The sequence below is a fragment of the Dendropsophus ebraccatus genome, chromosome 15 (assembly GCF_027789765.1).
Source record: "Dendropsophus ebraccatus isolate aDenEbr1 chromosome 15, aDenEbr1.pat, whole genome shotgun sequence".
In the NCBI taxonomy this organism is placed as follows: Eukaryota; Metazoa; Chordata; class Amphibia; order Anura; family Hylidae; genus Dendropsophus; species Dendropsophus ebraccatus.
In genome coordinates this window covers 69963423-69990108 of record NC_091468.1, presented here as the reverse complement: position 1 = coordinate 69990108, position 26686 = coordinate 69963423, and the positions used below count along the sequence as shown (strand labels likewise).

The 26686-nt window shown below is 44.1% G+C and overlaps 1 protein-coding gene across 3 annotated transcripts in view; it reads right to left on the bottom strand.

Annotated features, from left to right (window-relative positions):
* FNDC1 (fibronectin type III domain containing 1) overlaps window positions 1-26686 on the bottom strand; it is an 87442-nt gene that overhangs the window by 12918 nt on the left and 47838 nt on the right. For 2 of the 3 annotated variants that reach the window (XM_069954629.1, XM_069954630.1), the window contains exons 8-15: window positions 17860-20241; window positions 16323-16441; window positions 14665-14776; window positions 13268-13648; window positions 12764-12832; window positions 11703-11846; window positions 10392-10622; window positions 748-856 (exon numbers count right to left, since the gene is read on the bottom strand). In XM_069954629.1, the coding sequence (XP_069810730.1) occupies window positions 748-856; window positions 10392-10622; window positions 11703-11846; window positions 12764-12832; window positions 13268-13648; window positions 14665-14776; window positions 16323-16441; window positions 17860-20241 (3547 nt within the window). The remainder of the gene's footprint in view (window positions 1-747; window positions 857-10391; window positions 10623-11702; window positions 11847-12763; window positions 12833-13267; window positions 13649-14664; window positions 14777-16322; window positions 16442-17859; window positions 20242-26686) is intronic. The other variant, XM_069954631.1, reaches the window with a different exon arrangement.

Sequence of the window (26686 nt, the reverse complement as noted above, 5' to 3'; positions counted from 1 at the left end):
ATGTTACTGCATTGTCTCCTGGCTGCAGTTTTGCCCTGATTTGTGCAAAATTGCGGTAAAAAGCAGTGATTTTTATGCAAATCATGGCAGAAATGTAGTCTGGAGATAATACACCACTGAAAGTATAAGTCTGTTTGGGTGGCCATGGGCCCCTCAGGAGCTCAGGGCCCCGGACTACCACCTGAAAGGGACCTATTATAATCCACTATTGGGATTACATCATCCCCTGAGATCCCTCCCCGCACCACTCTATTCTGTATGTCTCTCTGTGTACAGAATGTCTGTCTTCTCTAAGAGACCATAGAAGCAGTGATATAGTAGAGGAGTCTATACAATAATGGGCTGTGGTTATACAACCTCCCCGCCCCACACTGCCTGTCTGTTCTATGTGCAGATTCCCTTGTGTGTTCTATGACTTGTAGCTTCTCTCTCAGCTGATCACACTACTATCTGCATTGTGAAAGGGCTGTCTGTAATGCAACAACGCCTGTAAGAAATTGAACAGGTTAAAGGGGTTATCCAGCGCTACAAAAACATGGCCACTTTCTTCCAGAGACAGCACCACTCTTGTCTCTAGTTTGGGTGGGGTTTGCCACTTAGTTCCATTGAAGTGAATGGAGCTTAATTGCAAACCACACCTGACCTGGAGACAAGAGCGGTGCTGTCTCTGGAAGCAAGTGGCCATCCCCATTAATACAAACATGACTCTTCCAGATCAGATCTGCAACCAAAGGGCTACATTATTACCTTGTATTTGGCTTCAAGTTTTCAATCGGATAGTTGGAGCTTCCTGCAGTGCCTGTCGACCACTTATTCTTCAAATAATCGTCATAGGATGCGCTGTAAACCAAGTACCCTGTTCAGTAAATAAAACGAGGACATTCAGTGTTTTTAGCTTCAAATGACGGTTCCTTGTGAACAATAAAAAGAAGCAATATCATTACAATACAACTCAATACAATAAGTCTCTTTGTATAGGATATGCAGGTGCAGATCTGTGTGCCAGAGGGTGAAAGGAGCCACTTTGCCATCTGGTGCCCAATCACAGGTGCCACAAACTCACTAGTGTACAAACACCAGAGCACAGGATAGATGGCAAGGGTTGTGTACTTGTGTAAAGTAGCTGCAAACAAAGGCTAAGGCGCGCGGCTGGTGGGGGAGTAAGTGAACGACTCTTTCACCCAGCCAATCACTCATTGACATCCCCATCTCTCCAAGCACCGCTCACTGCTCATTGCTCCGGCTCTTATTTTAGCTCTCTGCCAACTCCTCCCCCCTTCTCCTTAGGTCCAAATTAACAACAATAATTAGGACCTGATTGGAAATTCTTTGCACTTTTAAAAATTATACAATAATGAGAAAATGAATACATTTATTTAATTTCCATGAGGGGATTCGAACCAAAGAAAACAAACTGGGTCTGGTTTCTAGACAGGAGATTTAACCCTAGACCACAGCTCCTACACAGACAAGGAGTTTCAACTATATCTGATTGCAGATCATTCCTCTGTTGGCAGATACTGACTGACAGCTGAGCGAGCAGGAGGCCAGGCAGCACTGATTATTCATTAAGAAGAAGGAGGAGAAAGCAGTGGTGAGGTGTGCACAAATGCTGGGCCACAACTCCTCTTTGACTCTTCATTACAGTAGGAGATGCAAGATTTTTCATAATCCACTGCAGGGACAAATTTACAAAAGGTAACACACTCACTAGGGGCCTGACACCCACAGCGCACTGTCAGCACCTCAGGTAGGGCCGAGGAGCTTACAGATTCCCTTTAAGCACTAGAGATGCAGAGGGGGTCTACAAAAAGCAAAAGAAAAGTCAGGATGGCATTACCCGAACGGGATCCCACACGGCACTCAGGACTCCACAGATCCCATACCATGGTACTCTGTCTGTCCAGCATCTGTCTTGTAACAGTAGTATTTTAAGAATAAGTATTTTAAGAATACTCACCAGTGTGAACTTCAGCCAATGTTTATTGAATAAACTGTAATATTCAGTCATATTCAGTCAGTCAAAAACATAGGATACGGACACAGGTGATGGCCATTTCGCTACTCAGAGCTTCCTCCAGGCTCTGTCTGAGTAACTCCCATGTCCTATGATCTTTTATATGCAATGAACGTTGGCTGAAGTTCACACTGGTGAGTGCCCCAAGTCATTCTTAAAATACTACTTATACAGGCATCAATGCCATATAGTATTTGTGAACTGGGCAGACTGATGGTAGGATGTGAACTCATGGATGGAACGTAGCTGGGAAGATGCGGAGAGCCAAATAGGTGGCCAAGTTATATAATACCTGCTTGAATTGCTAAATTGGTTAAAGTAACAGAAAGAAATGCAAACCTTTTTTTTATTATACATCTCATAACCCCACATAACAAAATCATGTACATGCCGATGTATAGACCATGAAGAAAGGTGAAAGGTAAAGTACAGATGTGTTATGGAATTTTGGAAAAAGACACATGCTTATACCTGTGCACATGAGGTGGTAATAAACAAGTATATTATATATATAATTTTCTGTATTCCACAAAAATGAATGAAAAGTAGGAGATTGCAGGGGTCCGACCTCTGGACTCCTTGCCGATCTCCTTATCGGGCCCCCGGCTTCTGTATCATTCATTCCTATGGAGCAACGGAAAGAGCAGAATACACGTGAAAAGCGCTATATTCGGCTGTTTCCATTGGCTCCGTAGGAATGAATAAAGCTGTGGGTCATGTGCTGTACCCGCCGCTCTATTCATAATACAGAAGCCAGGGGCCCGACATGGAGATTGGTGGGTGTACAAGAGTCAGCCGCCCGCAATCTTCTACTTCTATTTCTTCTACTTCTTCTATCTTCTACTTCTATTAAATAAATCATAATGGAAAAACCCCAAATGACGCTGGTATAGTCCTTTAGAGTCTCCCGTAATTGTTTGCCCGTTCCCATAGATTTTTGTGGCTCCTGCAATATGACCTCATATATTACTACACCTGAAAACGTTGCACTATTGGGAAATTCCAGATCAAAAGTTTCAATTTTGGGACTAACTTTTTACAAACATCAAATTTTTCCCAAACTAATAGCACTTAGTAAAGATTTCCTCAAACTTTCAATCTCCACTCACGCTCACTCCTTGGCCAGTGGACGTTCCTTTCATGAGATCAATATTTATGTAGAACTTTTTACACGTAGTAAAGGATCATGGGAGGACCTCATCATGGACTTATAGGATTGCATTCATGAGCTGTTAGGAAAACACATTCTCCATGTAGCCCTCGAGAAGTATATCGAGGCTTGGAAGTTGAGTACATTATCCCAAGAGAACCAACTCAGAGAAAGTTTGGCAGTTATGTAACTAGCAGAAAGTTCTATAAATCTCGTATTCTAGCTATGGAAATGTAACACAATGTTCTCTCTCCAGTTAGTTTTGGAGCAACATGTATTTTTACAATATTCTTTCTCAAAAAATCTATTCTTCCCAATCACAGACATGTGCTGCACATCTGGATCGGTTCCAATTTCCATCTGCAGTAGCTGGACGTGAACTCGCTCTAAACTGTGAGCAAATAGCATGAAAACAGATGTCTGCCCAACTTTTTTGTGTCAAATACATTTTACTTTACTTAAAATACTTAAAACAACATTTGTACAGTAGAGCGATTACACTTGGGGTCTGTTCACACTGAGGAACAGGAGAAGAATTGAAGAGGAAAGTTTTCTGCTTGAAACTTCCTCTTCTTCAGCTCTGGCGGAATAGGCGCGGATTTTGAGTGGAAAGCGGAAATTTAAAGCCTTAATGACTTCTATTGGATTGCTCTAGCGGAATCCGCCCAAAGAATTGGCATGAATTGGGTGGATAGGAGATCTGCAGCTGAATAGTCCGTGGGTAAATTCCATCATATGAACAACAGAGAGGAGATGCTATTGAACACGATGGGACATTGCTCTGTACATATTTTACGGGCGGAATTTTAAGCGGAATACGCATAAAATTTAAAACGGATTCAGCTTGAAATTCCCTGCCTTTTCCAGAGTGTGAACATACCCTAAAGGAATAACTCCAGAGACAGGGCTCATGTACACGCTGTGTGGAGCATGTGCGACAGGTGTCCATCTGCTGCCATACACATTCTGTCAGACCTGTATTCTAGATATTCTACTATAGAAATAATGCTAATCGGGGAAATTGCTTCTGAGTAGTGCTGAGCGAAGAGGCCGAACCGCTCGGGTTCATGAACGTTCTCTGAACCCTACAACCCGCAGAGGTTGGATGCAGCTCTGGAGAGTCCTGGAAAACCTGGATACAGTTATAGGCTATAGGCTATGTTCACATGACATTTTTCTTTCTTTTTTAAATAACATCCGTCTTTTTGTATTTTGGCCGCCAGTCAGTGCAGTGACGGCTGTCGGTCCATTATTCTAGGTCAGGTGGACTGATTGCCCTTTGTCTTTAGTTGAGAAGTCCATAGAATTTAATAGTAAAGACGGTGAAGAAACAAAAAAATGTGTGTGAACAACTAAAAAACAACATCCGCTGTTTGCAAAAGACATAATTGTCATGCCATCATTGATCATGACTATTTTGATGTATGTGTAAACAGCGTCCGTTTTTTAATACAGAGTTTGCATTGGACGGCCGTCATTCCATTGACTTCAATGCATTCCATAGAGGTCAATTACGATGTGATAATAACGAACGTCATTTTAAAAAAAGAAAAAGCGGAGGCCTTTTCTCTTTTTTTTCACTTAATGTGAACATAGCCATAGACTGCCAAACCCGAACAGTTCAGCCTCTCCGCTCAACATTACTTCTGGAGACTGGCGATTGATGGAACACGCCAAGTTTTTTCTTCTGGATTTCCAGCTGAGAAACTTCCATATGAAATGAAAGGTTGGTAGAGTCACAGAAGAGACTATGTACCTCAATGGCAGTCTGATTGTGGTTACAATATAGGGCCATAATCTGACTATTTACATTAACCATTAGTCATCTTGATTCTTCCCTTTTATAGCTCTAGAACTATAGAACCATGTCAGAGAAGAAGTAGAAGTAAGATCTTAAAGTGTACCTGTCGTTATAGACAAATTTTTGACGTGTCATAATGAAGTGTTGGGCGGCTAGAGACTTCAAGTCCAGTATTTTTCAATGCTCGAATGCTCAACTCGAGTAACGTGCTGCATTGAGATCAGTGGGAGACTCGAGCATTTTACCAGGTGCCCCCTACTCAAGAGCGGAGAGTGCCTATTTAATACAGAGAATTTTAACTCCGGAAAACACCCGGAATTCAAATTCAAATTCGGAATTAAAATTTTTTGGTCCTTCGGAGGATGTTAAATTAAAATATAGAAAAATTGAAAACTATAATAGCTTTAGAAAAGAATGAATGAGGAGAATACTTGCAATTGCCAGCATTCCCGGCTTCATTTCTGTGTGTTTAGCATTAAGCTATTACATTTTTTAATAGGAATAAAATATACAAAAAATAAATAGATTTAAAAAATTTGGATTTTTTTTTTTACTGATCTATAATGGCCAAATTCCAGCAGTATCCTAGTATGGTCAGCACTAGCGTTCTATGTTTTACGGATAACAAAACACAGTAATCACTGAACTCAAGGAGATCAGTGAAAAAATTCCAATGAAGTACTCAATCGAGAGTCTCCACTGATGCCCCCAAAAATTTAAATATGCAAAACAAGAGTCCATGAAGCCTCGGTTGCGAGTCTCAAAACACGGGATAGCCAGATATCTCTAGCCTGTTGCCACGGGGTGCCTCCATGACGGGGAGAGACCCACACCACCCATGATAAATAGCCCCTTAAGTCCCACTCAGTTTCGAGTATTGAAACATAAATAGGGAAACAACTGGGTGGCCCCTTTTTGTCAATGTCTAACTCAAGGTGCGAGTATTGCGATTATGACAAGGGCTTGTGGATGGATGTCTGCCTTGGCAAGCCCTTGTCATGATCGTAATACTCGTACCTTGAGTTAGACTTTGACAAAAAGGGGCCACACAGTTGTTTCCCCTATTTACGTTTCAATACTCGCAACTGAGTGGGACTTAAGGGGCTACCTACAGTATCAGGGTGGTGTGGGGCTCTCCCCATCATGGAGGCACCCCGTTGCAACAGGCCCGTGTTTTGAAACTTGCAACCGAGGCTCCATGGACTCTTGTTTTGCATATTTTATGGATAGAATCATGCTTGATTATTCAGGTAAAGTGTTACGCTCCTCGCTCTCAGGTCCCATGTCTGTGTGAGCAGGGCCGGCTCCAGGTTTTTGCGGCCCCTTGGGCAACTCAGCGGAACCCTCATCCATCCACTTTGCACAATCACTTCAGACACCACTAATATACACACACACATTACTGACACATACACTACTGACTGAAACACACACACGTGACTGACTGACACACAAACATTACTTAATTACACACATTACTAAATGACACACGCACACACACACACTGACTCTCTCTCACACACACACACACACACACACACACACACACACACACACACACTGACTCTCTCTCACACACACACACACAAACACACACACAGAGCACTTACAGCTCAGTCTTCTCCCTCTTCTTCTCTGCCTGGCCGATCTCCACACTGTAGTATTGAGGACCTGCCGGTCATGTGATCAGGTCCTTCATCCCTCTCTCTCTGTAGGACGCTGGCAGGTCCTGCTCCTTGTTTGTTTCTGATGTTCAGAGCTCATCCTGCACTACAGTGAGGGGCTGAACATCAGAACACCGGGCCCCTCTCTAGGCCCCTAGAGGCGCTGTGGGCCCCAGCACTTGCCCAGGTAAGCTCTGTGCTGACGCCGGCCCTGTGTGTGAGTAACCATAAATGAGGTGCTTACTAGGAACCAATAGCGCCTAGGGCTCAAAAATATGAAAAAGCAGACACCCCAAAATGAGCAAGATCTATGAGGGTGAGTTAAAGTGCCGGATATAGGGCTTCTTCTAATTCTGTATTTCCCAAGCCTGTCCTTAAGAAACCCCAGCAGGCAATATCTTAACAATTTCCAAGATAGAAAAAACAGCTGTATATTTAGTGATAGTAATGGAATGACTACAAACAGTATTCAGATAGGAGAATAAATGGAGAAGTTTACAGGGCGATAAATACATTTTTTCTATTAGATAATATTAAAATCGGCAGGAGGGGGGGGTTGAAAATAACAAACTTGTAAACTCCACCCCTCCTCGAGCCTCGTAGCGCTGCTCCATGGTCCCATTCACCATAGCCGGTGTCCTGCAGCTCTGCAAGCTGCAACCTCACGTGCCCGGCTGAGTCACTGCCCGCTCAGCCAATCAGTGACTAGGGCGGGACACTGCTGGGCTGTGACGTTGCTGCCGGAAGGGCTTGGTACATGACTAGAGATGAGCGAACTTTTCAAAAGTTCATTCCGACTGGACGATTTTTTCGGAAAGTTCGGCTGGACTGAATTTCGGATTTCTTCGGATTTCATAGTTTAAAGCATCTATATGATACGGGGGTAGTGTATTTGGTTGAATTTAGGGCTCTACATGTCAGTAACATCATTATGATGAGCGAACCTGGAGCAGCTGGAGTCGATCCAAACCCGAACGTTCGGTATTTGATAAGCTGGGGCTGCTGAACTTGGATAAAGCTCTAAGGTTGTCTGGAAAACATGGATACAGCCAATGACTATATCCATGTTTTGCACATAGCCTTAGGGCTTTATCCAAGTTCAGCAGCCACTGCTAATCAAATGCCGAAAGTTCGGGTTCGGATGGACTCCAGCTGCTCCAGGTTCGCTCATCTCTAATCGTTATCTTTTCAATATCTCAAAGTCATTTTTTTTTTACTGGGTCTATGCAGGAAACTCACCATTATAGGGTCTATGCAGGAAAAAGGTCACAAATGCAGTGAAGGAGCAGCAGTAGTCATTGAAGGCCAGTGGAGGTCCAGCAATAGTCATTTGAGGCCAGAACAGGAGCAGCAGTAGTCAACATGGAGGCCAGGCAGGAGCAGCAGTAGCCAACATGGAGGCCAGGCAGGAGCAGCAGTAGCCAACATGGAGGACAGGCATCAGCAACAGTAGTCAACATGGAGGCCAGGCAGGAGCAGCAGTAGTCAACATGGAGGCCAGGAAGGAGCAGCAGTAGCCAACATGGAGGCCAGGCAGGAGCAGCAGTAGCCAACATGGAGGCCAGGCAGGAGCAGCAGTAGCCAACACGGAGGCCAGTACAGGAGCAGCAGTAGCCAACAAGGAGGCAAGGGCAGGCACAGCAGTAGTCAACATAGATGCCAGTTAAGGCCCAGCAGTAGCCAACATGGAGCCAAGGGCAGGAGCAGCAGTAGTCAACATGGAGGCCAGGCATCAGCAACAGTAGTCAACATGGAGGCCAGGCAGGAGCAGCAGGAGCCAACATGGAGGCCAGGCAGGAGCAGCAGTAGCCAACACGGAGACCAGTACAGGAGCAGCAGTAGTCAATATGGAGGCAAGGGCAGGTACACCAGTAGTCAACTCAACCGGGATGCCAGTTAAGGCTGAGCAATAGCCAACATGGAGGCAAGGGCAGGCACACCAGTAGTCAACCTGGATGCCAGTTAAGGCCCAGCAGTAGCCAACATGGAGGCAAGGGCAGGCACAGCAGTAGTCAACATGGAGGCCAGTTAAGGCCCAGCAGTAGCCAACAAGGAGGCAAGGGCAGGCACAGCAGTAGTCAACATGGATGCCAGTTAAGACCCAGCAGTAGCCAACATGGAGCCAAGGGCAGGAGCAACAGTAGTCAACATGGAGGCCAGACAGGAGCAGCAGTGGCCAACATGGAGGCCAGTACAGGAGCAGCAGTAGTCAACACGGAGGCAAGGGCAGGCACAGCAGTAGCACCTGCACCAGGTATTTTTGTCTGTCAGGATAAGACGGATGTGATATACACACATCAGAAGGATCCAAGTATAGAAATTGTCTATATGTATAGCACTTTTTTAAAGACTCTTATGCTATACTCCTGCACCAGGTATTTTTGTCTCTCAGGATCAGAAGTATAGGACTTGTATATCTATACAGCACATTTTTTTCTGTGCACCCTTTGCTGTCCCTTTGCTTTCTAGAATGGTGGCTGCCATTTTAAAAAGCAAGAAAAAAAAAATCGGAGTGGATTTCCAAAAATCCGAATCCAATCGGACTCAGATTTTTGGAAAAATCCGAACCGGATCCCATACCGGCCGAACCGGTTTGCTCATCTCTATACATGACGTACCCAGTTTCCAGCTGCAGATGTCATCCTGCAGCCGGCATTGGTACCCTGGAACGTCGCAGCGGAGGCATAAGGAGAGTTGAGTTTACATGTTTATTTTCACCCCCCCCCCCCCGCCTGCTGATTTTAGTCTTCGATTTTAGTCTTTAACTTTCATTACTATTACTTTACATTTTCTTTTTCCATTTTCTATGATCATGTCCATACTAACAGATTGGCACTCATCCACCTGCCTTCAAACCAAGTCAAATATTATGTTTTCCAGACATTCCATTCTAGCAAATAACACTCATATATTCTGAATTTTGGAGAATGTAAGGACTGCACATTGACGAGAGATAACAGGCTATTACTGTTACTGATCTTGGCGTCTGTCCCAGGCTATCCAGCTAACTTCTACTCGACAGAAAATACAAGCCCGTCTCTTAACCTTCGCAGTAACTCTTGTAATCACTTCAATGCGTCGAAAATCAAAATCATCTTAAGTTTCGTCCCGAATCAAATCTCCTGCCATTTTGAGCCTCTGCAGTCTTCTTCATCTTCTACAATGTAGGTGCTATGTCAGGCAATCACAGATATTTAGACATTTTAGTGTGGTCTTTAGTAAGGGGGACATTTAATAAAGGGGTACTCCGGCATAAAAAAAAATTCTTTCAAATCGACTGGTGGGGGAAAGTTATATAGATTTGTTTAAAATTATCCAGTACCTATTAGCTGCTGTATGCCCTGCAGGAAGTGGTGTATTCTCTCCAGTCTGACACAGTGCTCTCTGCTGCCACCTCTGTCCAGAGCAGGAGAGGTTTTCTATGGGGATTTGCTGCTGCTCTAGACAGTTCCTGACATGGACAGAGGTGGCAGCAGAGAGCACTGTGTCAGACTGGAGAGAATACACCACTTCCTGCAGGACATACAGCAGCTGATAAGACTGGAGATTTTTAAATAGAAGTAAATTACAAATCTTGCACTTTCTGGCACTTTCTGGCACCAGTTAATTGGAAAGAAAAAGATTTTCGCCACTGTACTCCTCTAATTTCAGAGGTATCAGCGTGGCTTGTATATATAATAATTTTATATAAAGTAACAAAACACACAATATCACCAGGTTTTATAGATTATTACACATCTGGTAAAGTAAAACTCTTACCTGTGACATAATCACCCTTCTTGGGTTTCGCCCAGTCCAGAATGACAAAGGAGTGACAACCCTCAACGGCCACAACGGTGATATTATAGGAGATGTTTTGGGGTGGTAGGACTCCATCTTTCATCTCTTTAGGTAACAAATCAGCCAGGTTCTCCACTTGGAAATGTTCCAGAGCATCATTCAGGGAGCATGGAGTGTTTGGGTCTTTACTTATATATGATACGTATGGTGCTAGGAAAACAAGAAAGTAGCTCCATAGTCAATAAGATTTCATAGATATAAACATAATCATCTTATATTTTTATTTACCGCTACACAGAAGCATAGCCCCCCTAAACAAAATCTGCAATAAGGACCCCGAATTATCACATCCCTAATCCTGGTCTCCTCATCGGGGCCCGAGATCTTTTGGGTCCCTCTAGGCTCTAGGATCCCTCCCGGCTACTAGGAGTTAAATATCTTTGAATCATGTTTTGCCAAAATGTTGACTAGACAATAGATAAATAGCAGAGCAGAGCTTACACGGAGGCAACAAAGGTGCACATCAAGCTCCAAAAATGTAGGTACAAGCCTAATCTATCCCTTCTTGTAATTGCTGGCAATTAAAGATAAGTGGCTAATAGAGACGACCGGACTTTTCAATAGTTCTGTCCATCAGGTTGGCCTAACTTTCACCTAAAGTTTGGGTTATTCCAAGCTGAACCTTAAACGGTCTGCACTAAAACAGTTTAGCTGTTTTAGTGTCTGTCAAAAAGTCCGCTCTTAATACTTACCAGTCCCCATGGTGCCCTCCTTTTCCGGACTCCAGTGCCCCCAGAAGCCTCCAAAATCCTGCTCAACAAATCACTGTGGAGAGTGATAGCCCACTAAGCCAATCACTACTATGGCACCATCGGCTGAGAGAGCTGGATGCGGCTATGAACAACGAGGGTCACCGGAGACCCAGAGGACTACACCAATAGAGTGTAGACAGGTGAGCATACCCTTTTTTAAAATATGTTTTTTAATACGTGTGGCTGCCATCTTTACAAACTAGTTCCAAACCTTGCAAAAAGTTAGGTTCAGAACCAAACTTTTTTGCAAAGTTTAGAACTATCTAAACTATCTCTCATCTCTAGTAGCCAATACTGGACTTTTGGCCGCATTAAAGATGTGATTCCTTTAAAAATAAAAATTGCTATGTAGCAATACACGACTCCCACCATTCCAGTTTCCAGAAACTATCATCATGCAGTATTTTAGTTCCTGTTTAGGAACCATCAACATAAATGGCACATAAATACTGATAAAGTATCGCAGTATGGTACATACCACTAAATCTTTTTTTGCCTGTGGCATCAAATTCAGACACTAGATTGTCCTCAAATGACCTCATTTCTGGTTCCTCAATAATAATTGGAGTCCGGGTTGTTGTTCTAGGTATTGGGCGACGAGTGGTCTCAATCAGGTCATAATCTAAAAGTGAAAAATATATCACAGTTTTCCAATTTTCCATAAAACTGTTTTGCTAGTAGTCTGCAGATACGACTCTAAGAACTCTTGGCAGCCATGTTAAAAAAAAAACTTCCGAACAATGCTAGGTGCTTATCTACCCCCCTCCCCCCCTCCCCCCCCCCCCTCTGACACGCTTCATGTGGTTGTTCAGTAGTAATGTTCCGCTGGTGCAGTTTTCTGCCTGCTCCATATGTTTTTGCTGTTCCTCTTCACCTGCACTGCTATCAGACTACATTTCCCAGTAGTCTTTGTGGTGCCCATGACCCGCCTCCTTCCATTCACACCCCGCCCCCTGTCATGTCTGCATCCTCAGTCTGTGCTCATTAACTAAACTGAATATGAGACAGTGGTCACATGATCTCTGTCTCCTGTGGGGGGGCAGAAGAGGGAGCAGGAGACAGAGTGGATTGAAGACCAGTTTCCTTCACTTCCTGGATGTCAATCAACTTCCAATGCAACAGACCAGTTTACACATTATAATACATTATAAATGGGTCCCGGATAGAGGCGGGCCGGCCCGCCCCCAGTGGGAGGGATTTCCCTCCCCTCTATGATGCGGCCCCATTAGAATCAATGGAGCCGCGTCATACAGGGGCGGGGGATTCCTCCCACTGGGGGCGGGGCGGCCTGTCTCCTGTGCTTTAGCTTCGGCCCGGGACCTGTGGATAGAACGATGCCATACACGTGAACCGGGCTGTGGATCGAAAAACGAACCGCGGCACTGGCTTCCCCGTGATGGTGCTGTTCTATCACTGGGTCAGATTAAAAAGGATGTACCTGATGGTACATCCTCTTTAAGCCGGGCAAAAGATTTAGGATGTGCTCCCACACACATCTTTAAAAAGTTTTACTTAAATCAACATCACATGAATTTTTACCTTGATCGAAGAAGGTCACACTTTCTGCAGCTTCCGTTGTAACAATTAGGTCTTGGCCAGAGTAGCTATCTGGTAAAACAACAAACAATTAAAGACAATAACAGCAAATTCAAAAAAGTTCTAATGTATTATGGAAAAAAATATTGTAGGGCCATTTAAACACTGTTAACTGTAAAAAAAAATTGTCTCTTAAAGGAGAAGTCCGGACAGAACTCTGTTTTTCACAAGTGGCGGGAGGAGGATGATTAAAGAAATAACATCACCTCCCCGGCTCCAGCACCGGTGGCCACATACCGCCGGTCTGATCCTGCTTCCTGGTCTGAGTGGGGACCCGGTTTGTGGTGTGTCAGGTCTGCTTAGCCAGCCAGTGGTTGTGGTGGGACCCCGCTACGGGACCTCGCACTTGTGAAAAAAATTAGGTCTGCCCGGACTTCTCCTTTTACTATAAATTACTTTATTTAGGTTTGTGGCACACTTTGTGCTAAAAAGAGTAGTTTCCGGTACCTTCCGTGTAGCAGTCAGGCTTATCATCGGCTCCCATAATCATATTTCCTTCCTCATCATATTGTGCAAAAGAACCTGGAGCACAGGTAGGCATAAATGGTTCTTCAGTAGTTGGTTCTATAGTAGTTGGTTCGGGGGTAGTGGTGGTGGTGGTGGTGGTGGTAGTTGTTGGAGGAAGGGTTGTTGTAGTTGTTGTGGTTGGAATAGTTGTCCTTCTTGTGGTGCTCGGCCTGGTTGTTCTTGCCACTTCGAGACCCCTAAGAGGTCTTCCTCCAAGGCTCAGAACCGGCCTGTCTTGGGCACTTGCTACAGGTTTGCTGAACCTTCCATGTCCGAAGAGTGGTAACCCATCAGGGCTGACAACTGGGGTGCCATTTAAATCTGTCAAGAAGCAATGATGTATAAATAATGTGTAAAAATGAAAAGTAAAATAAAAAAATTATACAAAAATGTTCCCTAGCACCGGTGTCTGTTAAAACACCCTTCAAGCAATTCACATAAAGGTTAAATAGTCACTTGAAAGAAAGTCACTGAGCTCATACAAGTGAATGGGGTGAGGCGGCCACCGACTGGTGGCTGTGTCCGTGACCGATCAGTTGCAGAAAATCTATGTTTTTTTTTTGTTTTGTTTTTTTTTACAAGGGATATCTATAAGGGTAGCCTATGGGCACTATACAAGTATCTAGTAATACAGACAGGGCAGGAGAGGATGTCTTTAAACTCATTGATGGGACCCCTAAACCCATCTATTTGTTTATTAACACTTTTTATTGTTAGACACGGAACATTTAGAGCATCTTGCAAACACTATGCATTTGTTGTTGTTTTTTTTTCTAGCTATCTTTTCTCTAATGTTTTTTTTGGGGGGGGGGAGGTAGGGAGGAAGGGTATATTGGTGAATGCTTCACTGATGTATTATCATGAAATGTATAAAAATAAATTTAAACAAACCAAACAAGCACAGAAAGTCCCAGTCCTTTGTGTGCTCACGCAAGGAAAGATGTCTGTTTATCATGCAGGTTGTATATCAGCTGAGGGCAATTAGGCCAATTATATTATTAACGTTTAATAATTATATTATCAGCTCTGCAGCTTACCAGGAGACAATGCTCTGTGTTACGTAACAATTCGGTCAGTATAATGTTCCTGTTTGGTTACAGAGGTTTCGGTGCTGTATCATAGGAGAGCTGACCATACAATGTGAGCACCCCCAGGACCCCTGCTACTGGATGTGCAACTGCTGTACACATGCATAGTGAAGTGAGACAACAACTGGCCCTATAACATTGTATAACATGGATTTAAACATAGAAAACTTAAAAAAAATAGGGTATATTGAAAAACTGCAATCGCAACCCCTGTTGATTTCTTACAAAAAAAAAATCACTGCCTCTTACCAATAATGGTTCGTCCATCTCCTCCCAACTTTATCCGCAGGGGCTTTCCTTGGGAGTCCTGAAGATATCGTCCTTCAGTGTTAAGAATCACTCCTCGGTTTAAATCTACAACCTAATCAATAGAAATGAATGAAAAATATCAATGAAACCAAGGAAACCAACAATTCATCATCTGAACACAGTCAGAATATCACTTAAAGGGGCTGTCCTATCAAAGAAAGTGCCTGTGCAAATATGGTGACTGCAGAACATCTCAGATCCGACTCCTGACAGTCAGACAGATTTTGTGGATAAAGCCCACGGTCAGCAATGCAGTCCTCCTGCATCGGCCATGGAAATGTAGAGTAAATGTAGCTACTTCTATAGACAAAGTTTGTCTTTGTTAGATAACCCCTTTAAATGCATTTAGAATTCTGAAAATTGCTCGTTTCCTTCTTGCTATGCATAATACAGAGGGAGCAAATTGGAAATTAGAAATTAGAAATTTCTTTTTAAATCTTAGGAAAAAACATTTTTAAATTCTTAGGAATCAGTTGTGTATGAAAGTGGAAAACCTTTTGCAATTTAGAAAATAAACCACATAAACATTTCACAGAGCATCCAGATGTGAGAGATTGGGGAGGAAACACCTTAACTGGAAGGGATTTGTGACAAATTTCCGACTGTGCTTGTCTAATAATAATAATAGGTCTGACGTTAGTTAGGAAGGGTTTTCTATAATATTGCAGAACACCTGAGGGGACAGTTACGATTCAGTCTACAACTTTGGATTTTTCTTCAGAGTATTTGTCTGGTTTTTTTACCCAACTGAATAGGACTAATTTAACAAAATATTCACAAATGTGCTGGAAAAAAAAATAGCTGCAAAAATATCCCAAACACATTCACCTGGTAGTGACCAGACATAGACCTGCACTAGTTTATTTGACTTAATAATAATAAATTGGGTACAAATCCCAGATTATGAAAATTTTGGGGTGAATACTAAAATTAGGCATATTTTAAAAGGTTTTTAAAAGTTGCACTTCGTCTGGGAATTAAAAAATCATTACAGGCTGGGGGTGAGGGGAAAATGAAAAACAAGTTATAGTCACCTGTCCTTGTGCCACATTCCGCTCCTGGACCCCAGACGGCTGTCTTCTAAGCTCCCCGCCGGTTACATCGCGACCCAACTGATGGATGCCCCGGTCAGCCAGTCAGTGACTAGGGCAGGACACTGCTGCAGTCACTGATTGGCTGGCTGAGCGGGCTAAATCCCACCCATCTGTGACGCACCCGGAACCTGGGAGAAGATAACAGCCAGCGGGTCCGGGAGCTCCGGACAGCCAGCGTGGGCACTGGGTGCAGTAAGCTTAGTGTCCTTCTTATTTTCCCCCATCCCCTGTCTATAATGATTTTTTACAACACCCCCACCCCCTACTTCTCCGTACTTAATAGACTATTCCATCAATATTAAATCAATGGGGCTTCAAATGCTGGGGGCACCAACTAATGCTTAGAACAGCGCTACGCAAAAGCACAGCACTTGTCGAGGAATATGTGAGCCGATCAACCAGTGGGGCTGTACCTCATAGTAATACATGTGTGTGTGTGTGTGTGTGTGTAAAACCCAACACTTCTGTATGTTGATTATAAATCTATAAAGAAGGTTGCCCTACCCACTTTGTTCCTTCCGGACCATAAATCATCCTCTGTCCATTAAGGCTTCCAGCATTTGAAGATGGCGTGTTGCCGTTAGCATTAAATCTTGAAGATAAATTTGATGTTCCACCATTACCTACAAAATAGACAACAATTTACATGCTATAGGCATTAAAAGTACAGTAATAACCCACTAACATCGGTAAGTTCACTCACTAGAAAAGACCATTCGATTTCATTTACAAATGTAACATACAGGGATAATGCAATAGGAAATGTCGAAAGGTTCTGCTCATCTCTGTTTAGAAACACGCTCTGCTCTAATACAGCGGCTATGTCATCAGGCTGGCTTCACAGCGCCTTAAAATTTCGGAAAAACAGCAATAAAAAAGCATGCAGGAACACTAGCATCCAGATGTTAGCTGGAAGTCAATGAAAGTTTATCATCATCTGCCTTTTTCTCTCCTCTCTGGTTTTTAAGGTTCTTTGAGGTCCCCAAAGTATTGTTTACCAATCTTTTACTCTCCAGCTGAAAACTACAACTCCCATCATGAGCTGCCAGCAGGGCCTGATGGTGGTTTTAGTTCTGCATCCTGTAAAGACACCAAAACTAAAACTCCCATCATGAACTATATTTAAGTCATACCTGTAAAGTTTTTTTTGTTCCGAAAATGACAATCATGCAACACTGTGCCCAATTGTCAATTTGAATGTGGTGCCTAAATATATTAACGAACAAGCTATTGTTCCCACAACATATAACTATGCATTAGGAGATGGTCCTGCTTCCTGCTGCATCCCTATAGCCCCCATCTCTAGAATTAGACCCACCACCATTACCACACCACTACATTAAGGTACTTAGGTGCCAAATTCAAAATGGAAGTACTTTTTTCTTTTTTTAACTTAATCTTCATATTTTTTCACAATTTTACCTCATAATTACAAAACCAAAATTTCACAATACACATAAACGTTAGAACCCCCCTTGGGCAGAGCTGGAAAAAAATTGAAAAGTAAATTTTTAAAAGTTTCAAAATTAAAAAAATGGAGGCTTTAGAAAAATTACAGTTTCGCATCCACTAAAATGCTAATTTTTAATGCAATATTTAAATACACTGTTTATAGCAGTGGTACACAATTTTGAATATGTCTGGATGGAAAGGATTTAGGTTTAAGGCCTCATTCACATGTTCAGTGATTTTTCAAGTCCTCTTTTTTTACTATGTGATCTGTGAAAAATGATCCATAATTGCATCTGTATTGCAACCGCATCCATTAAAATTGTACAGTTCTAGTTGAACTGTTAAAGAATTTTTTATTAGCTTGCCCATATTTGATCCACGTTTTTCACGGACATTGGTGACATCTACAAAAAACATGGAACCCATAGATGTCTATTGGCCAATCCACACTAGGACATATCCTATTTTTTCACACAATGGATTGCAGATCTATAAATAAAGCGGAAGGTATCAATAGCACAATAAAAATCAATGGGCAATAGGTTGATCTATGATTGTGTGAATAAGACCTTAGGACAGAGTTTATTACCTTGTCTTTGGAGCGGTCTTGTTAATTGCCTTCGTAACGGAGATCCTAATCTTGAATTCAGCATTCTTTGACGTAGCAATGAAGGATTGTAGGTCGGAGGAGCAGTGTGTGCGGGAGTTGTGGGTGGTGGAGTTGTGGTTCTATGTACTGACGATCGGCCATAATGTAGTTGTCGAGATATTGATGGAAGTAAACGGTAAGGTGATGGTCTGGTTGTGCTGTGAGGCCGACTTGTTGGAGAGGCTGTTGTAGTTGTTCTTCTCAGTAAAGCAAATCGTTTAGGATTCATATAAGAGGAAGAAACTGATGGGGACCTATGACTGCTTTCTTTTAGGGTAGGGGGAGAACTTAACGCCTCTTCATCTTCCAATTTTGTAAAAGATGTTTCCAGAGATTGTCTATCATTACCATTACCATTTCTACCTCTGTTTTTAAGGTAACGAATGTTAGAGTATGAAGACAATCTTGTCCTTGCAGGTAATGTGGGCTCTTCCATTTTTTCAGGTAAGGACTGCTTCGAAGGGACATCTTGTGCGTCTATTGCGGAAAAATCCAACTTTGCTGAATATGCAGGAACATGTTTAACTGGCCCATCTATCCCGGAAGACGAAACCTTGCTCAATTTTCTTTCATTTTCCTGCATGATACTGCCAGGACTCCGATAAATCGGTCTTGATTTTGAATTGTGCACCGATCTAGAAAGAGAGAGGGACTGTCTGTCTGATGTAGAAACTCTTGACTCGTGTTGGCTATCGTTGTCTTCCTCTTCATCAACAGTGCTATGTGATTTCACTGAAGAGCCACGAGATAATGATAAACTTGAACTATGTTTTTGATATATATCTGAAGTCTTTTTGTTTTCTTCGGAATGGTCTTCATGTTCCTTATGAGAAATACTTGTTTTTTCACTAGATAAATGTGAACCAGAAGATGGAATTTGACCTTCTTTAGATGTTATTACTCCTGGCCGAGGTTCAGATTTTATACCAACGTTGTTTTTTTTGACCGGTATATTATGAGTTCCTGCCTTTTGCTTGGAGGTTGCAGATATTTGCTTGTTATCTGTCTCGGATCTAGGAGAAGAACTTGCCACATGCCTTTCTTCTGACTTTTTTCTATCTATATTTTGGTTAGACTTGATATGAGAAGACGATTTGGAAGACAGTTCAGGTGAACCTAAGTAAGGATCTTCCTTCCGAGCAGGCAGATCTGGTAATCGTCCTTTCGTATCTTTTTTTACCGCCTTTGGAGCTAATGTGGTTGTCATAACTGTAGTTGATGTAGTAGTTTGAGTAGTTGTCGCTGGTGTAAACTTTGATTCTCCGTTAGAGGTTATTTTACTTCCAGCGTTGTTTCGGACCTGAGAGCTTCTTCTCCTGTAATATTCTAGTAGAGATATAGCAGATTTTCCAGTAAACGATGGGACGTGTTGCTGCTTGCTAGGAGTTTCTATTTTTTTATGATTGACTAATACATTTTGTTTACTAGGCAATTGAGCTTCAGTAGTAGTTGTAGTAGCAGCTGATGTAGCGGTTGTTGTAGCTGTAGTAGTAGTAGTTGTTGTAGTAGTAGTAGCAGTGGTTGTGGTAGTAGGAGGAAGAAGAGTTGTTGAAGAAACTGCCCTTACAGCGCCTCTTACTATCGTCTGTTTTCTAGTTTTGTGATCTGAAACTTTTGTGGAACGATGACCATTTAAAGTTTTAGTTTTAGAGTCGAGCAAATCTGTAGTTGAGTCTCTGCTGTCTTTATTGGCGTAATGGCCTGAATTTTTGGAATCACGTGCAGATAATGTTGATTCCCTATTCCCTAGTTGCCCTTGTCTGCTATCAACTTTAGGAGATGCATGCGTCTTCCCAGCAGAAGTCAATTTATGGTCACTTTCCCTTTGGTCCCTTTCATCTTCATCCAAACTTAACTTAGTAAAAGGGGGCTTCTCATGTGTAGACAATTTTGCTAGGTTAGTAGTCCTTACTCTTGTGTCATGATCATCTGATTCATCGGTTTCTAAATCCTTAGTTTCATTGTCATCTTCTTCCACCGTAGGTGGTGGTGGTGCAGGTTTACGTTCAATAATTCTGCGTCCAGTATTTGGCCTCAATAACCTTCTGCCATTTGAATTAAAACGATTATTTACCATTGGACGAAATTGTCTTTTAGGGGTTGGGGTTGAAATTTTAGGGATTACTGTTGTGGTTTCCGTGTCATCAGTCACTTCGGCTGAGTGAGTGTTCACCTCCTGCTGCCTAGAATTGATCTTTAAGGATGAACGGTTAATGTCTTCTTCTAAGGACTCAGAAGAAATTACATTTTCTGGATTTTTTTCCTCTGCAGAATAAGTCTCTCTATGAGAGTGATCATAAAGGGTCTTTACCGAAGTAGCACCTATAAAAACAGAAACATTTTGTTAACCTTGTGAAAAACAACTTCCATAAAATGACATAAAAAGACCCTGAAAGAAAAACTCTTTCCCATCACAGTGCTTCCTTAAAGGGGAACTATCAGCAGGTTACACGAATCTAACCTGCTCATATGTCCTGTAGGGATCTTCCCGGGGGATGGTGTGTTTGGACACAGTTCAGTCAGCAAACTTGGACTTATAAAAAACAGCTTGGTGTTTATTTGTATCATAAACAGTCCATAACAGAAAAATAGCAATACCGTGCTTTTCAGAACAAACAAAACAAAAGGTCCTGCCCGTCCGGGCACTTACTAACAACCGGTCACCTATCTGGCACTTGGTAAGCAGAGTCGCTGAGTAAGCCCCCCAGCAGCGACAGTATCCTTTGCTCGCAGCAAACCCAGCCTGCAGGCTGTTCACTCCTGACTGAGAGCCAGGACCTGTACACTGAGCACACCTTTTGCCTTCTCAGGCTGATTGGGATCAGAGCTCACCTGATCCCAAAACCCACACTGGATCGAGGGGGAGGGAATGGCAAGTCCCACTACCAAAACCTACCTGCCATTCCATGTAAGTCCAGGCCCGGCAATAATAAATAATAGCTCAGCAGCATAACACTGCTGAGCACAGATGCCTCCTGGACTCACCATCTCACACTATGTATCAACCTGGGTGAGATGTACATCCCCTCGAGCACTTTACCAGTGACATGTCCACATATCCCCCCCCTCTTCTTCAGACCGGAGGGCTGAGCATTTTGTCCCCACAGACAGTGTACCCTTGATAGGGCGTCAGCATTTGCCTGTAATTTCCCTGGCCGGTGTTCCACAGTGAAATTAAAGTTTTGTAGGGACAGAAACCACCTAGTCACCCTTGCATTCTTCTCCTTGTTTATTTTCATCCATGTTAGGGGGGCATGGTCTGTCACTAACTTAAACCTCCTGCCTAGTAAGTAGTACCTCAGGGATTCTAGGGCCCACTTCACTGCCAGACATTCTCGCTCAACTATGGCATAGTTTTTCTCGGCCGGGGATAGCTTCCTACTTAAGTACATCACCGGGTGCTCCTCGCCATTCACGACCTGTGAGAGGACGGCACCTAACCCTGTGTTAGAGGCATCTGTCTGTACTAGAAACTCTCGCCTAAAGTCAGGGGTAACTAGCACAGGCTGTTGGCACAGGGCAGACTTGAGGCTTTGAAAAGCCTTCTCGGCCTCTGGAGTCCATGTCACCATTGCGGACTTCGCACCCTTTGTCAGGTCAGTTAGTGGGGCTGCAACTGAGGCAAAATTTGGCACAAACCTACGGTAATAGCCCGTAATACCCAGGAAAGCTCTGACCTGTTTCTTTGTGAGGGGTTGAGGCCAATTCTGTATTGCCTCGATTTTATTTAGTTGTGGTTTCACTAACCCCCTCCCAATAATGTAGCCCAAGTATTTGGCCTCCTCTAAGGCTAGTGCACACTTCTCTGCATTGATGGTTAACCCCGCATCACTTATGGCATCTAACACCGCCTGGACCTTACAGAGGTGACTTTCCCAATCCGGGCTAAAAATGACCACATCATCGAGGTAGGCAGCAGAGTAATCCCGATGTGGTCGCAGAATCAAGTCCATCAACCTCTGAAAAGTGGCAGGGGCTCCATGTAACCCGAATGGCATCACTACATATTGGAAGAGCCCATCAGGGGTGGAGAACGCAGTCTTCTCTCTAGCCTCAGGAGTGAGGGGGATCTGCCAGTAGCCCTTAGTAAGATCAAGGGTAGTTATGTACCTGGCATTACCCATCCTTTCTATCAACTCATCTACCCTGGGCATGGGGTAGGCATCGAACTTGGAGATCTCATTTAACTTTCTAAAGTCATTACAGAACCTCCAAGTTCCATTGGGCTTTGGGATTAACACAATCGGGCTGGACCACTCGCTCTGGGACACCTCAATGACTCCTAGGTCAAGCATACGTTTTACCTCGGATGATACCGCCTCCCTCCGGGCTTCTGGTATCCTATAGGGCTTAAGGTTTACTCTGCTTCTAGGCTCAGTTTCAATATGGTGACTAATGAGATGCGTACGCCCTGGTAGGTCAGAAAACTTGTTTTTATTTTTCTGCAGGAACTCCTTAGCTTCCTGCTTCTGGGACACCGATAGGGTGTCACCAATCCTGACCAGAGGGATTGGTGGTGACAGATGACCAACAGGATTTGTCGCCACCAAGGATTCCCTGTCTTTCCAGGGCTTGATCAAGTTTATGTGATAAACTTGAAAAGGCTTCCTTCTACCTGGTTGGTGTACCCTGTAGTTGACCTCACTGATCTTCTCTACAATTTCATAGGGACCCTGCCACTTTGCTAAGAATTTGCTTTCTACCGTGGGAACAAGTATGAGTACCCGGTCACCTGGGCTAAATGTCCTGATTCTTGCAGAACGATTGTAAATTCTGCTTTGGCCCTCTTGCGCCCTCTGGAGGTGTTCCCTTACTAGGGGCATTACAGTGGCTATACGGTCCTGCATTTGTGCTACATGCTCTATAACACTCTTGTATGGGGTGGACTCACTTTCCCATGTCTCTTTCGCTATATCCAACAAACCCCTAGGGTGACGACCATAGACTAATTCGAAGGGAGAGAACCCTGTGGACGCTTGGGGTACTTCCCTAATAGAAAACATCAGGTAGGGTAGTAAGTGATCCCAATCACGACCATCCTTTTCCACCACTTTTTTTAACATATGTTTCAGGGTTTTATTAAACCTCTCCACTAACCCGTCTGTCTGTGGGTGATATACAGAGGTACGTAGGTGTGAGATTTTAAACAGTTTGCATAGCTCTTTCATTACCTTTGACACAAATGGGGTACCTTGGTCGGTCAAGATTTCCTTGGGGATCCCCACCCTGGAAAACATATAAAACAATTCCCGTGCAATGGTTTTAGAGGCAGTGTTTCTTAGGGGTACAGCCTCAGGATAGCGGGTCGCGTAGTCCAACACAACTAGAATGTACTGGTGTCCCCTAGCCGACTTTACAATGGGACCCACCAAGTCCATTGCGATCCGGTCAAAAGGTACCTCTATGATGGGGAGTGGGACCAAAGGACTGCGAAAATGCGACACTGGAGCGCTAAGCTGACATGTGGGGCACGACTCACAGTATTTTTTTATGTCAGCATAAATCGCAGGCCAATAAAACCTCTGGAGGACTCTCTCCTGTGTTTTATCTGTCCCCAAGTGGCCCCCAAGGACATGATTATGAGCCATGTCGAGTACCTGACGCCGGTACGACTTAGGCACCAGAAGCTGTTCCACAACCTCATCATTAATCTTAGTGACTCTATAGTAGAGATCATTAGTCACAGAAAAATGTGGAAACTTTTTCTCAGCTTCTGGTTCCTGAGGTACCCCATTCATAACAGTGACCTGCTCTCTCGCATTTTTGAGAGTGGGGTCCTGTAATTGTGCAGTACCAAAATTATCCCTAGACACCTCTAAGTCTGGAACATTCTGCGCAGTGGGAGGAGCCTCTTCCTCACCAGCCAGGACCTGCAAAGGAAAAGCATCATTTTCATCCTGTACATTTTTATCAGTTACCGTGGGTAATGCAATAGACTTAGGGGTCTCCTCACTCCTTTCAGGGGATTGTTGTTTTCCCCATAGAGCCCAGAACAATGGAAAATCACGCCCCAATATCACATTATGCATAAGGTTTTTAACCACACCCACTTCATACTGTACAGCGCCTAGTTCAGTCCCGACATTAGCCAGTATTATAGGGTAAACCTTTGTATCACCATGTATGCACACCACACTCATATGTCTTTTTGGCACAAAGTCCCCAGCCACCAGGCTGGCATGCACCAGGGTGACAAGGCTTCCTGAGTCCAGCAACGCCTTAACAGGGAAGTCATTTACAGTAATGTTGCAGACTTGTGGTTCAGTCTCTAGTCCAGTGACTGCAACAAAAGACGGTTCCGCAAATAGCGACTGACGCCGGCTAGCGTCACACTCCATGGGCTCAGTGGTAAGAGGGCAATGGGCAGACATATGTCCCGTCTCATGGCATCTCCAGCACTGGATAGGGCCTGGTCTCCTTGGCAGGGAGTCCTTTTTAGGGCCACTTAGCCACCGGGGACCACCACCAGTCTTTTGCCCCTGAGACACCTCCTGAGCGCTCTTCCCTCTATCAGCACCCCTCCACACTCCCCCAATAGATGGAAGTCTCTTACCAGCTGACGGCACAGATCTGGCACTCCGGGGAGGTGACGGTGCTGTAGGAACATCACGGAGGTAGTCCTCGGTCGCCTGGAACCTCTCCACAAGGCTGACGAGTTCGTCGGCACTCCTAGGGTCGCCTTGTCCCACCAAGCGTTGCAGATCAGCAGGAAGTGCACGGAGGTAGCGATCCATCACGACCCTCTCTAGGATCTGGGCAGGAGTAGAGGTATCTGGCTCCAACCACTTTCTTGCCAGATGAATCAGGTCATACATCTGGGACCTCGCTGACTTGTCCAGACTGTAGCTCCAGTTGCGGACCCTCCGGGCACGGACAGCAGCAGTAACTCCTAGTCGGGCGAGTATCTCTGCTTTTAGCCGAGGATAGTCTTTGACCTCTTGCTCACTGAGGTCATAATAGGCCTTTTGAGGTTCGCCTGTTAAATAGGGAGCAATGACCTCTGCCCACTCAGTGGATGGCAACCTTTCTCGCTCAGCCACACGCTCAAAGACAGTTAAGTAGGCCTCAACATCGTCATCAGCAGTCATCTTTTGCAGCGCACGCTGCACGGCTCTTCTCACAGACAAAGTCTCTGGCGCGGCTGCTGCCACCAGCTGGGGATTAGCACCTGCAGACGCCTCTTGCTTTGCTATCAGGTGCTCAATAAGTCTCTGTTGTTGGGCCATCGCTTGTTCGTGGCGCATATTCGCATCTGTCAGAGCCTGTTGTTGCTGCCGATTAGCCTGCTCGTGGCGCAGGTTAGCGGCTGTCAGAGCCTGCTCATGGCGCAGGTTAGCGTCTGTCAGAGCTTGTTGCTGTTGCAGACTCACTTGCATTAACTGCTTCATCATCTCCTCCATGTTGCTTGTCTGTTTTTGGAGTGAAGCCGCAGCCTTCACCCAGGACATAAGCAGCTGTAGCCAAGTTGATGCACACCGTTGCCCCTAGCAACCGTTTTGCCCGCTCCGCATCACCAATTGTAGGGATCTTCCCGGGGGATGGTGTGTTTGGACACAGTTCAGTCAGCAAACTTGGACTTATAAAAAACAGCTTGGTGTTTATTTGTATCATAAACAGTCCATAACAGAAAAATAGCAATACCGTGCTTTTCAGAACAAACAAAACAAAAGGTCCTGCCCGTCCGGGCACTTACTAACAACCGGTCACCTATCTGGCACTTGGTAAGCAGAGTCGCTGAGTAAGCCCCCCAGCAGCGACAGTATCCTTTGCTCGCAGCAAACCCAGCCTGCAGGCTGTTCACTCCTGACTGAGAGCCAGGACCTGTACACTGAGCACACCTTTTGCCTTCTCAGGCTGATTGGGATCAGAGCTCACCTGATCCCAAAACCCACACTGGATCGAGGGGGAGGGAATGGCAAGTCCCACTACCAAAACCTACCTGCCATTCCATGTAAGTCCAGGCCCGGCAATAATAAATAATAGCTCAGCAGCATAACACTGCTGAGCACAGATGCCTCCTGGACTCACCATCTCACACTATGTATCAACCTGGGTGAGATGTACATCCCCTCGAGCACTTTACCAGTGACATGTCCACAGTCCTTATTGTACAGGAAACACAGAGGAGGAAGGTATGTCTCTTCACGCCGACCCACCCCTGACCCCTAGTTCCCCTTTAATTTTTCTAGCACATTTTCTGAAATCTGAATGTTGAATTGTTGCTATGGGCACTCATAGAGGAAGGTTCTCCACTCCTTTTTTTAGGTCTTCCACACATACCCAATCTTTGCAGAATTTCATATGCTTGTAAAATACACTGTGTGTCTGTCCATGGTGTCTATGACCTATAAAATGCTTTTAGATACACCAAAATACTGTAACTATCTATGCCAATCCAGCCCTGAAGCCCAAGTATTTTTAGACATGGATCATCAGGCATGAATTTTGCATTAGATCAGTTCTTAGCTTTGATGCTGGTTTCACAAATGGAAGTTTTTGTGCCAAAACAAGAAGAGGATCCAACAGGAAAGAGAAACACAAATCCCCCCTTTATATTTTCCATCCCATTTGAATCCACTTCTGGCTTGGGCTCAAAAGCAGCAATGGCAATTTTTCCCCAAAAAAACTGCCGTGTGTGAAACCAGAATTATGGGTTTTCTGAATAGGAACTTTGCTTCTCTGCTGACTTCCACATGAACAAAGAGGAATGAATATTCTGAAATGGAGCCCATACAAGCTGTTGACTTGTAAATGAGTAAATGCACAG